The sequence below is a fragment of the Rousettus aegyptiacus genome, unplaced genomic scaffold, assembly GCF_014176215.1.
Source record: "Rousettus aegyptiacus isolate mRouAeg1 unplaced genomic scaffold, mRouAeg1.p scaffold_m13_p_7, whole genome shotgun sequence".
NCBI lineage: Eukaryota > Metazoa > Chordata > Mammalia > Chiroptera > Pteropodidae > Rousettus > Rousettus aegyptiacus.
In genome coordinates, this window is record NW_023416310.1 from 21,198,320 (window position 1) to 21,213,181 (window position 14,862).

The 14,862-nt window shown below is 44.8% G+C and overlaps 1 protein-coding gene across 6 annotated transcripts in view; it reads left to right on the forward strand.

Moving 5' to 3' along the window:
- The window catches only part of VIT (vitrin), a 91,273-nt gene that overhangs the window by 53,598 nt on the left and 22,813 nt on the right, over nucleotides 1-14,862 (forward strand). For 5 of the 6 annotated variants that reach the window (XM_016162517.2, XM_016162516.2, XM_016162520.2 and 2 more), the window contains 4 exons: nucleotides 659-850; nucleotides 5,819-5,869; nucleotides 10,869-10,913; nucleotides 12,463-12,525. In XM_016162517.2, coding sequence (XP_016018003.2) covers nucleotides 659-850; nucleotides 5,819-5,869; nucleotides 10,869-10,913; nucleotides 12,463-12,525 — 351 coding nt within the window. The remainder of the gene's footprint in view (nucleotides 1-658; nucleotides 851-5,818; nucleotides 5,870-10,868; nucleotides 10,914-12,462; nucleotides 12,526-14,862) is intronic. The other variant, XM_016162519.2, reaches the window with a different exon arrangement.

The following is a 14,862-nucleotide window of genomic DNA, read 5'->3' on the forward strand; positions in this document are numbered from 1 at the left end:
CAATGCAAAACACGTATGATGTATTATTGAATTTTACACTTGAAACCTATATGATTGTATTAACCAATGATACTCCGATAAATGTAATTAAAAAATGTTTGAATTTGAAAAATAATTATGGAAGCAATTTAAATCATCACACGTGGATGAAGAACATAGTTTAGAAATAGAATCAACATGATCCTTACAATCTAATACATTCCATTACTTTACAGATGAGGAAACTGGGACCCAGAAGAATTAACTAGTCATGAGCCAACCCAAACTAGAAATCCAGAATACAGTCTCTAAAAGTTAACGCCCTGAAAGTATCTTCTCTCCCTAGACCAATGCTAATTGAAACGGCAAAAAAATATATTCATGACCCATTGCTTCTAGTACCTGGAAAATTAATTTGGCAATTAATCACATTCCGCCTTGCCTATATTGCTGCAGTTTGAACTGTCATTTAAGTACTTTATAGTTATTTAATCTTTGGCTTGTGTATTGGCTTATTGCTCCATCCAGAGTATCCATTCCTTTGGGGCAGGTAGATTTCAGCCTCTACAGTGGCTGGCACAGGTCTTTGCTCATAACTAGTGTCCAATAAACATTTATTTCTTTCCTGAAGAGTCTGCTGACTGTTTTATCAGCCCCAGTGTAATTCATTTTCTTACAGGTGAGACCACAAAAGCCTATCAGAAGCCATCAGTTCCAGGGACAACCGCAGAGCCAGTCACCTTGATGCAGGCGCCAGGGACCACCCTAGTAAAAGCCACCCACACCACCTTGCCGAAGCCATCCCTGTCTGCAGGTTCTACCACCAGCAGCCCCAGACTACAGCCTGTGGGCCACAGGAGCTGGGACCTGGGTAAGTAGGTAGACTGTGTGTTTCCACATGCTAATAAAGTGGGAGATTGGGTTCTGAAGTGACAGCTCTGTCTGAATGCCTGTACGCAGTGCCCATCTTCCACCTTTTGAGTAAGCGGGGAATGCCTGACACCTAGGCCAGGGGTATGAGGTTGTGTCTTCCAAGATTTAAGCAGTAAACTTGAGCCCAATGATAATAATTCAGGACAAAGCCAAAATCTAAGCAAACCATGTAGATGGAGCTTAAAATAGATTCAATAATAGGACTGTTGTTACCATACTTTTGAAGAGAGGGTATTACTTGAAACTTTCCCATTACGTAATCCCCATTTTTACAAAAGCTCAGTTGAATGGATAGTAGGTTTCTATATAAACGCTGCTGAGTTTTAAGTGACAAATTACAAACTCCTGGAAGTCTTCAAATACTAGAAACAAACAAAACCAAAAGAACCTTTAGCAAAAGCCACAGAGCTAAAATTTTTAGTCCTTTTCTGATTGCTTTTTGTCTTACTACTTGTACCCGTTTCTTCAATCACGTTTTAGGTTTTACCCAAGTCCAGTTTATGGAATTCATCTCTGTAATACACAACCTTAAGCACTCATCGATAATCCAGTCTCCAGTTTCTAAACAGCTTATGTGTAAGCCATCCTGGGCTAATAAGCACCTACCTCATTTCTAAAGGCCTTCTGGCAAGGGGCTGGAAGATTCCACAGCTGGAGTGTCACTACTGTCTCAGCAATTTTTTCTAACTATTTCCTGCCTGGTGCCACTTTCCCTTTCAAGGAGAAAGTGCCCAGGACTTGCTCTTTTCGGCCTCACCTCCATCTTCCAAACGTTACTGCCTCATAGCCTGGCCTTCCTCTGCCCCTTCCTCCACCCCATATCAGAGCGCAGCTAGCTCTCTATCCATCTTTTTATCCAACAAATACGAATATGCACTTTCAATATGCTACACACTCTCCTGAGGATCTTTCAAATATGAGCCTGTTACACCCTCATAACAACCTTATCAAGTAGATACATTACTTTTGATTTGACTAATTTATTATGCTGATGAGGAAACCAAGGAGTAAAGCAGAGAGGAAACTGATGCCAAGTCTCACGACTGGGTAGGAGCAGAGCTGGGATTTGAACGCCAGCAGCCTGGTCCTCCTGTGACACCCCTTGCAGGAGACGCCCCTGACATAAACCAACACCCCAGGCACTAATGAAGAGTCACACGAGCAGGGCCTGACCCACCTTGACATGGATGTGATGGCGAAATTAGAGAGTGGTGGACACAGCTCTCTCCCACTGCGATTAACAATAAATAATGACGGGATGCACATAGCCCATGCTTTCCCTGTGCTGGGGGCCCTTTGTGGATTATTCTATTTAATCTTCCCAACAACCCTCTGAAATAGAGATTTCCATTATTCCATTCAATGAACCACTCCTGGAAGTAGCTATGATATAAAATTCCTGAATAAAAATCACATAAAAATAATTTCTGAAATACATCTCCCTGCCATCCTATTCTTGTTCAACTAAGGCTAATTAAACACAGACACACTATGCCTGACAGCGAAAGAGAAAATGGGGTGTAATAAGCAGAAGTTTTCTTTTTTCTTAATTTTGGGCTCTTAACTTTTAGAGTCCTCGATTCTTCCAAAGATTTTTGAGTAGCTGAGTAAGTTGTTTGCTCCTGGTGTCTCCTTAGTGGACATCAATTTTTCACATAACACATATAATTAAACATGTGGTATATTTACTTGGCTACACTGGGCGCTTGGAAATCCTGTTGCAAGTTGGGCCTGCGCTTATAGAAAGCCTCAAGCAACTTGAAGTAGTGGCTCCCAACCTGGCAAAGCTTCATTTTTCCTGGCCTGGGGACAGGGGCCTTGGACGACAGCCTCCCAGTCCATCAGTGTTCCCTCTTCATCCTCGTCCAGCACCCACGCCTATGCTGCCCCACAGACTGCTAGGCAAATACGCCCAGAGCAAGCCCTCCGTGCAGCATGTACCGTAATTGCTAAGAAAGGAGCCAAATTGGGGAGGAGGGAGGGAAAGAGGACTTTAAAAACTTGTGTGGCTACTCAAAGGATTTTCTGTAGGAAAGAAGAGAAGTGAAAATTGATGTATGAATGCCTATGTCTTTTTTTAATAACAGCTTTATTGAGATACTTTTTGCATACCATACAATTCACCCATTGAAAATGTAAATTCAATGGTTTGTAGTGTGTTCACAGAGTTGTGCAACCATCACCACAATCAAATCAACATTTCATCACTCCGAAAAGAAAACCTATATCCATTAAGTCACTCATAATGTCCCCCTAGTCTCTCCCTTCCCCCAGCCCTTGGTAAACACCAACCTACTTTCATGAATACCTGTTTTAATATATGGCTATAGATATTTGCTGTGATATTTTAGCTCAACTATCTTAAATAATATTTAATACAGGGATAACTCCTTTTTTCTTCAAATGAGCTGAAAACATTCCGCCAATTATAAGAGAATAACTCTCCTATTGCTGATAGACAAGTGGGTTGCTGTCATCGCATTTATCAAGTGATTTTTTTCTCTTATGTATGCGATTATAGTTAAAAGATTTTAACAGTGGTTGTAGATGGGAGTGTTCGAGTAACACCTAATTCACTGAGTCATTCAGCCGATATTTATTGAGTGCCTGCTATGTGTCAAGCACCATTCTAGGATCTTGGGCTACATCAGAGAACACATCCCACCAAGATTCCTGCAGCAGGTCACTTCATCTTAGGAAACCTGAGAAGTATGTAGCTGGAAAAGGAGCAACCTGCATTTGGGGTCTATGAATCATCTTTGCTCCACGATGAGGTCAAGAGCTGCCTCTCAGACAGGATGCAGGAGCTTGGGGGAGTCCAGCAGAGAGTAGAAAAGACAGGGTCTCTCCCGGCCCACGAAGAGGGGCTGATCCAGGTGGAAGGACTCCAAGAAAGATGAGGGTGAATACTAAGGCCTCATCGTGGCCCCTGAACTGACTTGTGAATGTACAAAGCTATTAAGGAATGAGTCGAGGCTGGGGGTGGGGTGAGGACACCAAGAGCCACAGTGTCACTTATGGGTCGAGCAAGGCTACTCTTCCTAGGAAAGGCCAAGGACTCCCTCAGCACCCGCAGGAGCCAGGACTGCAGAGCTGCATCCCAGGGCCAGAGGGGGCAGCCTGGAGAACCACATCCATAGATATGCTGAGGAAGAGCTCTGGAAAAGATGTAAAATCCCTCTAGGCCCAGTATTGTTTTCCCGGTTAGGCTCATTTTGAGAAATGCCATGGTCGCCTTAGCTGATCTAACAGTTTGAATGGGTCCACATGGAAGAGTAGACCAGGGAAGGAGAGCAGAGCGCTAGTGGCAAGGTATGGTGATGGCTGATCATCCACTTTTCTACTCCACTCTGCCCTCTGACCTTGAGCAGCTAGGGAAGAGGAAGTGGTGAAACCTGGGACAGGAAGGAGATCAGCATCTATAACTGCCCATCCCTTCTTCATGCAATTTCCCTTCTCACCAACATTTAGCTCATCTCAGAAAGTTTTATTTCCTTAAGGTATCTGGAGGTTTTTCTTAAAATCTGGTCTAACAAATAATAAGAAACATTCCAAAAGAAAAATGTGTGAAGGTCACGACCGGGAATGCAACAGTGGAAGAACTATAAATGGCTAATAAATATAACAAGAGATGTCCAACCTCATCAGGAATAAAATAAGTGCAAATTAAGCAATGAGATGTCCATTCTCACCAATTCACATTGGAAAGTGATAATACACAGTTATGGAAAGAGTGTAGAGAAATGACCCAGAATTTGCACTTATAAGAATGTATCCTAAGGTAATTACCAGTCAAGGGTGAAAAGAAGCCTGGACATAGATGTTGTTCCTAATAGAAAACTAAATGAACATGATTTAATTGTCCATCACTGGAACAGTTAAAGGATTCTTGCTACTATACAGCTATTAAATTTTTGATGATAGGTGCATTTACCAACAGGAGAGGACTGACCTGTGACAGACTGTGAGGTCAAAGAAGCAGGCTACCAAACAGCATGGGTGCCAATCTCATGTTTGTAATTGCATGCTGTACCTGAGAACGCTGCATATGAAAGGGGTCGTAACACTATACACCGAAATTGTATACCAGTAGAGATTATATACTAGGATAGAGAGATTGCATTGTGGGTGATTTCTTACAGCGAGCACATATTGTCTTTATAATCAGAGAGAAAATAAAGCTATTTGGAATTTGTGTCCAAGTAATTGGAACAAAGACATAGGGAATAAAAAGTTGATGGTTGATAGATTTGGTTGCAAGAGAAACTGATGTTTTTCTATGACCTCTTATCTCTTCCCCTCCATGAAACTTGGTTGTTACCCTCAGCTGGTTTTCATGTGGCCCCCTATTTCCCCAAAGGGACTTTGCATTTCTCTTTACAGAATCTCCCTCCTCCCTTTTAAAACCTTGCTTCAGAGAAATTGCCCAATAAATAATAAATGATTCTCTCACTGAGTAATTAAGGATAACCCATTGTGTATCTTTAAAAATGACTGAACGTTAATACTGTTTGCATCAATACCATGTTAACACAGTTTAAGCAAATAGCTAAATGTTAAATGACATTTCTATTGAAGGATTCCTTTGACCTCCTCAGGAGTGGCACAGTTGAAGAGAATTATTTTAAGAGTAATGGAGTAGAAATAAATATGTCACTTTAGTAAAACATGTGAAATACAAGGGTTATTGTTACCTGGAATTTTCACTCAGTGTTTTGAGTTAAATCCCCACCCCTACCTTCACCCCCAATCAATTCAATGTCTCCTCCAGGGCAGGTACGGACCGCCCAAAGGGAAAACATTACCTTAGTGCTGACCTTGCTAATGTCTTGTTAGGTTAGATCATGGAAAGAATGAGAACAGTTAGATTAAAATTCATGCTCTGACCAGTCAAATGTTATTACAGATCTCTGGTCCACCATCACGAGCAGCCAAAACAGCCCCCGCGGCAATTCAGGTAAGAACCTGAACTCACCTTTCTAGCTACTGATAAAGTTAAGCTTGTTTACATGGGGTTTGTCTTTCCAAAACCTTGCTATTTGGTTTAGATTTGGACAGAGAGCATTAAACCAGTTATGCCAACAAAAGATACTACTCAAATGCTCAACTTGTAAGGAAACTTGTAAGTAAAGAAAGGAAGCTTTTAAATAAGCAAAGCTTTCAGTCATCATCGTTCCCTCGAGGCAATTTGTGAAGGTTGTGATAGACATTCCTAAGAATTCGGTACCTAGGCTCTTACAAGCCTGAGAAGGGATACTCTCTGGGGTTTATACTTGAGAAGCTAGGGTAAAAGAGAAATGTTTATCATTTCCCAGGAAAGGGCAGAGCTGATTTCACTCTGGTTCTTCTATGATACGGGGGATAGAAATATATTCTCTCTCTTCCAGGAATTCTGCTATGAATTCTGGCTCCCTTTTCTACACTTCTATGTGCACTCCTTAAAGAGTTTGTCCCAAGCACAGGGAGTGCAAAGGGATGAAGCAAATTCTCTTCTCTGTGATGCTGTTGAGACCTGCTGTAATTAGAAAGGAAAAACAAGTGAGCTTAGATGCTTTCCACTAACTCTGGGCCCTGAGCCCGCTGACTTGATAGAAGTACACGATTCTCTTTGCAGCCACAGGGCACTAGGATGAGGGCCCAGACCTCCAAGGAGAAGAGTCAGGTTTTTCTTTTGCTGGGGGATACCTGTCTATTCTCCACATGTTAAAAGATTCCTAGGGACTGTAGGTTCTGTTTTGCTTTGATGACAGATCTGAGCAGGGGCTCCACAGGGTCCCCTGGGTGGGATGAGCAGCTTCTACATGCTTCGCAGTCGTACCTTTGCCAACATACATGCTGTTGTTCTGGGAAGAGGGCTTACGAATCAGATCGCTGGGCAGGGCAAGGACTCCAAGGCCACCTTAGGCCTTCGCAGGCCCGTGAGCCCATTCGGGCAGCCAAGTGTGGGCAGTCCTTCCTCTCATCCCCTTGGGCAGGATCTTTGCCTCCTCTGCAACTCCCAAAAGTAGAGCCAAGCACAGAGCTTGGCTGACTTTCAAGACAAATCTGAACTAGGGGCACTTTTAACAGGGGGCAAAATAAGACTGCTGGTTGCCCGCAGGTCAGCTGACCCCGAGTAAGCCCCTCGGGTGTCCAGAGGCAGGATGCTCTGGGAGCTGCTCTCCAGAAACCTGCCGGAGTGCATGCCAGCCTGGGAAGGCTGCCGGCTGCTCAGCACCCCTTCTCTGCTGCACTGGCAAATGCCGTCCCGCCACACACGCTGCTGGCCTCCGTGGCTCAACGCTAGGTCACTCGAGTCTTTGAGACATCTCTTGGTTTTGTCTATTCTCAGTGTGTCAAAGAGAGTATTTCTGTCAGTCCAGATACCCAAGGGCCCTCTGCTTGAGAGGCCCCCCCACCGGGGCAGCCTATGAGCCCACCTGGCCCATCCCAGGACAAAGCATGCCTAGGGGGATGGCTGGTGACAAGGCACGGCACCTAATCTCCAGCTCTTGCTCTTCACTGCCCAACAACCCAAGGTGGCTTTCAGAATTTGACCACATTTCCTTCTTCTAACCTCATTACCTCTTTCTCTAGCTCTGCCTGAGTTTCCGTTTCTTCTCCATTCTCTTCATGCTTTTATCTCACTGACCCACACCCATACTCCCAGCTCCTTTCTTACCCTCAAATCTGACCCGTTTCTGCTGCTCCTCTCCCTCTTCCATTATCACTGCAACTTTGCTCTGAGCACCTGAGACCCTCCCATGAAGTGCCAGGGAGCCCTGGCCTGGGAGCCTCTGCTAGCCCCAGAGTGCTCAGACCCCAGCTACTCACGAAGCCCCCTTAGCGCCTGCAGGTGGAGAGAAGACACCCACACACTGCGCAAAGGCAGGCCCCGCCCCGCTGGCTCGGCCCCGCCCAGCCACCTGGGCCAGCATGGCTGCTCCTGCTGTGTCCCTAGGAGAGGTAGAGGTGGCGTGCTCCTGAGGATTTAAGTTAAGTTCCTCAGAGCCATCCTTTTGCTGTCTGGCTTCATGGTGCCATGAGCTCTTTTTGATCAAATAAGTTTCACTGGCCTGAAAACCTAACCATGGAGTTCATGTGTCCATGAGAAAAGGCCGCCAGGTCCCAAACAGATACCGCACCCCGAGCTTTGGAGGGTGACACCATTTGTAAAGCTGGGCCTGTCGATGCTTCGCGGTGTGATGGCTCGTGCCCAGGACCTCAGACTGTCCTGGGCGTTCTCTCACAGGCTTTGTGTGATGGGCTGCTGGCATGGCAACGGCATCGGCACAGCTGCAGCCGCTCTGAGCGCTTCCTGTTTCACTACAACGAGAGGAAGTCCTCCGAGGGAAACGTACAGCCCTCACGGCAGGCCACGGGACGGGACGGGCCGCGTGGAGATCCCCCTAACTGCCTCTGCAACGGCCCCCTCCTAAAAACTGCAGCCCTGAGGGAGTCAGTGGGAAGAAACCAGGAAGCCGAAGGGCCATCTGTGCTTCTGTCCCATAAAACTTTAGAGCCCTCAGGGCCAAGTGTTGCAACTCCCACTTCGGCCCCTGGCTGGTGACTTCCAGATGTACAGGGGACAGAAGGAGCTGTGTGACCAGTGCAAAGATCAGCACCGAGGCCTCAGAGCAGGGACAGTGCTGGGCCCTCACATTACGGGTGGTGTGCCAGGTGGTGTGCTCTCTGGTGACCAGTGCAAAGATCAGCACCGAGGCCTCAGAGCAGGGACAGTGCTGGGCCCTCACATTACGGGTGGTGTGCCAGGTGGTGTGCTCTCTGGTGGCCTAACCAAGCACCTGAGACTTTAAAGCCACAACGGCTCCTCATGTTTGGTAAACAGAGGTTTAGTACAGGCTCTGGAGCCTGCCTGCTGAGCAGCAAGTTTAGCTCTGCCACTCCCTGTGCGTCAGTTTGCTCACTTGTGAAAATGGGATCATGGTTGTGTCTAACTCACAGGGTTACTGTGACTTAACCTTGTAAAGTGCTTGGTCAGCACCTGACTCTAAGCACGCTCTCAGGAATTGTGAATAGTTTCTACATTTTCACCATGAAAATCATTCAGAACCAATAATTCTCTTAGACACTGACTGTATCTATGAGACGTCCAAGCAAGGATAGTCACAAAAATAATTCCCTGTATTTAGGAGTGCCTTGTACTTTTCAGAGTGATTCTGGACTCACTGCCATGTAAGGCAGGGCAGGACAAGACTTAGGACCTCAGTTTCACAGAGGAGAAAACTTAAGATCGGGGCAGGTAGACAAGCTCCCCAAGCCCCCAGCTAGTGTTTGTAGACACAGGGCAGGTCTTCTAACTTCTTTTTTTTTTTTTTTTTTTTTTCACACTACCCATTACTCTTTGACACCAGAATACAAATGTTCTTACAAATTTACTTCTTTCTCATTAATACCCAGTCCAAAAATACCAAGTCTCAGGCTGACCAAATATTTTTTTGGCCCTCGGCTTTTGGATAAAAGTGAACTGTTTCAAACTTATTCCAACAGATGGCACAAATAGGACAGGTTTTCGGGACAAGAGTATGAGGCTTGGAAACTCCTGATGTCAGGGAATTGTCTGTCTCCTGCTAAATTAATAGAGCACCCAGAATTCTAATTTCATAACATTCAAGAGTGCTGAAAGGGCAAAGTTCATATTTTTACCAGTAGGTGGCAATAGAGATATAAGCTAAAGAAGGTTTAAACATAAATCATAAATATTTTGAACTTGGCAATCATCTCACCCAATCTGCTAATGTTATTCACAAAGGAATTAAGGTTCACAGAGGGCATGCGACTTGTTCAAGGTCATACACCTGGTTAATGGCTGAGCTAAATTAAACTTAGCTCTCACCATTAAATCAGAATATGCAAGAGTACAGAGTACCTTTCAAAACAGGTTGGCACCTTAATTGTATGAAGAAAATTATCACTTCTTTGAGTGTGTTTATAGTTCCAGCATGGAGCAAAGCTGATGGTCTTTAAGACATGAAACAGTTGATGATGCCTTCAGTTTTCAGCTTTCTGAGCTGGGTGGGGGTGGGGGGTGGAGTAAGGCAAGAGAGAGGAAGGGAAACAGACATTTTGCTGTCCTTATGAGGCTCCCTAACATATCTGTGCTGCCTCTGAGCTCCTCCCAGCCATGATTCTCCCCAAGTGGCCGGAGACTATTGGATAATAATCTCCACTTCCCAACCACCCTTTCTACTTTATCGGTACCAGTTTGGGGAAGAGGGGGGCAGGTAGAAGAGCAGGTGCCACTTTGTTTTATTCTGCTTGAGGCACACAGTGAGAAACAGCCTCAGGAAATGAGTGGACCGCCTGTTCCCTGATGGGGCCAAATTTCCTCCGTGTAGTTCCAAGGAAGAGAACACAGACAGGGGGCTGGGTGAGACATATGTACCTAGAATGATACTGGGCACCTATTGGGTGCTTAATAAGTGTGGGTGGGTGGATGGATGGATGGATGGATGGGTGGATGGGTGGATGGATGAACGAATGGGTGAATAGAGGGATGGATAAAGATTTCAGATCAATACAATGAAAAATTTTCTCAAAGTCTCGATAGTCCAAGAAGGAATGCACTACTTTGTATATGCAATGAGTTCCCTGTCTCTGGTGGTATTCAAGCACTGGCCACCCACTCACTTTGGTAGGGATGTTGTAGAAGCATGCTGTGGGGTTCATAGAGATTGAACAACCTCTTAAGGTCCCTTGAATACCAGGATGCATATTATTCCATGATTTCGGTGCACAGTGAATGAAAGAAAAAGACAAAATGTTTTTTTCTTTGGCTTTAAGACTTAAAAACAAAATCCCACACATTTCAGGTTGCTTCGTCCATAAGTCTAGTCCCATGCCCCTTTACTGAACTTTCTGCCACAAATGAAAAATATTATCATCCTGGGGGTTCACTTGAGAGCCTCTGATGGTTTCATTTAAATAACACGTTTCTTTTTAATTTTGAAAATCAGGGGAAACAGACTTGTGGAAACTTGGATCAGTCCTTTTAGATGCAGGTAATTATACAGCCCAACCTCCTCACCCGACTAGCCCATGAGTCACAGGATTACAGAACTAGGGGGAGTTTAATAATCCAGATGGGGGTGCAGAGGCCAAGTTCATAAAGAGCAGGCTTTTTAGGGTTTTCACTTCCCACAATTGGGTCTAATGACCATGCACAAGGTACCTGGGAACTCCCACAGGGAGGCTTGGGGTAAGGGACAACACTGGATAACAACAGGGAAAAACAAATTGTGAAGACACAGAGCCAGAGGGAGTGAGTTCTCTGCCCCTACAATGGGTTGAGACCCTGCTCCTTCTAGAGAGGCTTTGATTTCCTTCTATTTCCCTTTGCAAATGGGATTCAGGTTTTCCCTTCACTTGAATGAGTGCTGTTTGCTGTTTACTGTGCTAAGTATATGAAGCTCCAACAGTAAACATGGCCTTTTGGCTCTTGGTGTCAGGGCAGATTTTACTGGGAGGCGAGGGACAGAGCAGAGGACAGGACCTGGCCTCCGGACTTGCGTTTCTTCCCCTCCCTCCAACATGGAGACTTAGGCAGTTCCCCGAGAGGCTCCTGGCTGAGAAATGCCATTAGACACCCAAAGAGAATTTTTAAAATAATGTGAGGAAGTGGTTTGAGCAATCTGACCTTTAATGAGGAGATGAAATCATGGGCTTTGCAAATTGGAAAAACTAACAAGCCAGGAGAAAGCTCCGTACAGATCAGGGCCCCCAGCACCTTCCTCCACTGCTGGAGACTGTCGGAGGCCATTTCTGGGCATCCTGAAAACGGGAGACTCACTTCCAGTTCTGCAAGTTTCCCTCTGCATGCAAAGCTCATCGCTCTTACAAGCCAAAAAGGATTCTTTATTGCCTTTAATTCCTTAAATGATGTATCTGTGATCTTGCCTCTCATGTAAAGGGCTTCTAAGGAAAACCCCTTGGCTGAAATTCAGCTCACACACTCAGCCTCCTGAGGCACAGAACTCTTCTGCATCTTTTCCTCTAATCTCAGAGGGGTTGCGTTTTAGACCCTCGTATTCGTCTGAGTTACTTGTATCTTCTCGCTTCCCCTCCAGCCCACATCCAACTCCTCGTGTCTCACTCATCTTTGTTCACTGACTCAATCACCAAATGGTAACTGAAGACCTACATGTAGTGGGTACAGTGTAGGTTTATATGATGAGTGAGCACATGCCCTGACCTCGAGATTGTCAGAATTTTACAGAGGGATAAATTACGCTGGCCGAGTGCTTAAAGTTTTCAGATAAAAGAAACTGAGACTCCAATAGAATAAGTTAAAAGGCATTACAGGACAGAACTCAAGTCTTCGGATTTCAACCTCCCCTGAGCACTAGCTGAGTACTGTGTCTTTAGTAGACTGTCAGTAAATATAAATTTACTCTTATCTCTTAAGATGGGGGTGGTGTGGAATCGAGCACAGTTAGCAGTAAGCCAAGCCCTCTGGGCTGGGTGTGAATATCCATTATGTCCCCATTCCCAGGGTAAGGCCAGATGCTTCCTGTTCTTGTAAGTCACCAAAAGTGTTACTGCTCTTTCCAGGATTTGTTCCAAAAGAAGAATTAAGCACACAGCCTTTGGAACCAATATCCCAGGGAGATCCAAGTAAGTTAATTGACAACTAGAAACTCAGAGTGGCTTTGACATCTGATCTGCTTTCTCCCCTCTCTACCCACCCACTCCCACCCAAACCCGCCTCTTTTTTACCCTGGATCTATTTATCTCCCCTTTCTGTCATTTTGTTCTAAGGGGAAAGGGAAGCTTTTGAAGGATTTAAACTCTCCATGTGCATGAGGGGGAGAGGATCAGATTTTTAAATCATCACTATGACAACAGGGTGGGATGGAATGGGGAGACAAGAGAGGATGAAGAGCCTGGCTGACCAGGAGGGGCACTGGTCCAGTGGAGATGATGACAGAGCTTAGAGTTGGAAGTGGAAATGGAGAGAAAGAGGCAGATTCAAGAGATATAAAGATGGAAAAATCTAGAGGGTTGGAGGTGAAGGTGCTTTGAGCAACCGGGGTAGATGCTACTGCCTTGAGGACCACTGACAATGGAACAGGTTGGGGCAGGGAAATCGCTTATGTCTATCATCATCTGCAAGACATTCGGTTTAACAGAGAGTTGACTACCCAGATCTGACATTCAGAAGGAAGGAACAGCCCAGCCAGACATTTAGAATTGGAAGGTGATGAACTATGGTTCAAAATCAAGGCTATGAGGATAGAAAATGTGACAGGGTAGAGTGAGAAGAAATAGAGGATTTAAACCTGATGAATTTTAATACTAAATAGAGCTGGAGGAGAAGCCACCTGAGGATACCAGAAAAGAGGCACCAAAGAAAAGGAGGAATATTAGGAGGGAGAATAAGGTGTGTAAGCCAATGAGAGCATTTGCAAATTCCCTCAGAAAGTTGCTAAAAGTCAGCCCTCAATGGGCTGTGAGCCTCAATGCTGCTGCATATGAGAATCATCTGAAGATATTTTTAAAGATTAAAGATGCCCAATTCCTGCCTCATACCTACTTGAACCACTCTCTCTAGATCTTGCTACTCAAAGTATGGTCTGGGGACCAGAAGTATCGATGACACCTGGGAGCCCATTAGGAATGCAGAATCTCAGGCTCCACCCCGGACATACTGAATCAAGGCTAAGTCTTTGCACATTAACCCCTGAGAAGCACAGCCCAGAGTGATTCCCATGCATCTATATTTGTTGAAGCTGCATAAATGACTGATACTTACCCAGGGTTAAGAAACATTGGCCTAATGTATTGGCCAAAACAAAGCATTCATCTATAAAAGTGTACCTTGCTGGAGAAAACCAAAACAATTAAGAAAATTGGTAGATTGATTCCTGTAGACAATATATCTTGCCTTTCCTTCCTCATCCTCCGACCTTTATCCTCTGTGACCATAATAAATCACTCATACTAAACATTTCATAACCTAATCCTCCTCTTTAGTTGACATTGTCATCTTCAGATCAGCATGTTGTTATTTCAATATTAAAAAGCCACTTGGTCTCGGTGAGCACATGCCCTGAGACAGAACCATTGTCATTAAAACATTCTGGGGAAAGGGAGAACAAAGGTGACCCCAATATCAGCCATTAGGCCAGTGAATGAAGAGAAGCAAATAGAAAACCACCTCACTTTCTTAAAACCCACCTATAAAATGAACATGCCCATCCCGAACACAGTTCGAGATGTAATAAATAAGGAAGAAAACAATGGCCCAAGAAGAACCAAAACAGAGGCTACAAAATTCATGTATTCCACTCTATTCATTTTAAATGAAAGTCCCCTTTGGCCTTTAATCTAATTAATAGTTATTCCCCCAAAAAGTGCTCATTTAAAAAGGCATATTAATCTACTCTGCTGGCATCTGGAAGGAAAACCCCTCTTCAGAAGTGCTTCTCAAACTTTAATGTGCACATGAATCGCCTGGAGATCTTGCAAAGATGTAAATCTGATTCTTTAGGTCTGGGTGGTGCCTGAGAGTCATATTTCCAGCAAACCCTAGGCGCAAGCGGGCAGCAAGCCCTAAAGAACACTACTGCCACCTGCTGGTAACAATTAACATTTCAAGCCCGACCCTAGAAAAAAAGGAACTGGCGGTTTGGGGTACAACCACTTGACAAGACATAAGCAGTTCTGCTTCTCTTTTACTTTATCCCAGGCTTTAGTGACATCTTTCAACTCCACTTCTTGATTTATTTGCTTTCCCCAAGTCTCATCTCAAGGATCGTCTTTGGGCATAGGCAGTTTGGGGGCAGGAAGGACAGGAGAAACCAGCTGAACAGGAAGAGTCACTGCCCAGGCAGACAGGAAGTAAAAGTTTGCAAGATCAGCTAGTGAGCCAGTGCACTAACTCCGGATGGAGTGGAGTTAGCCAAGCCCAGAGAGGTCCCTGTCATAGCCACTTCTCTGGTTTTGATTGCC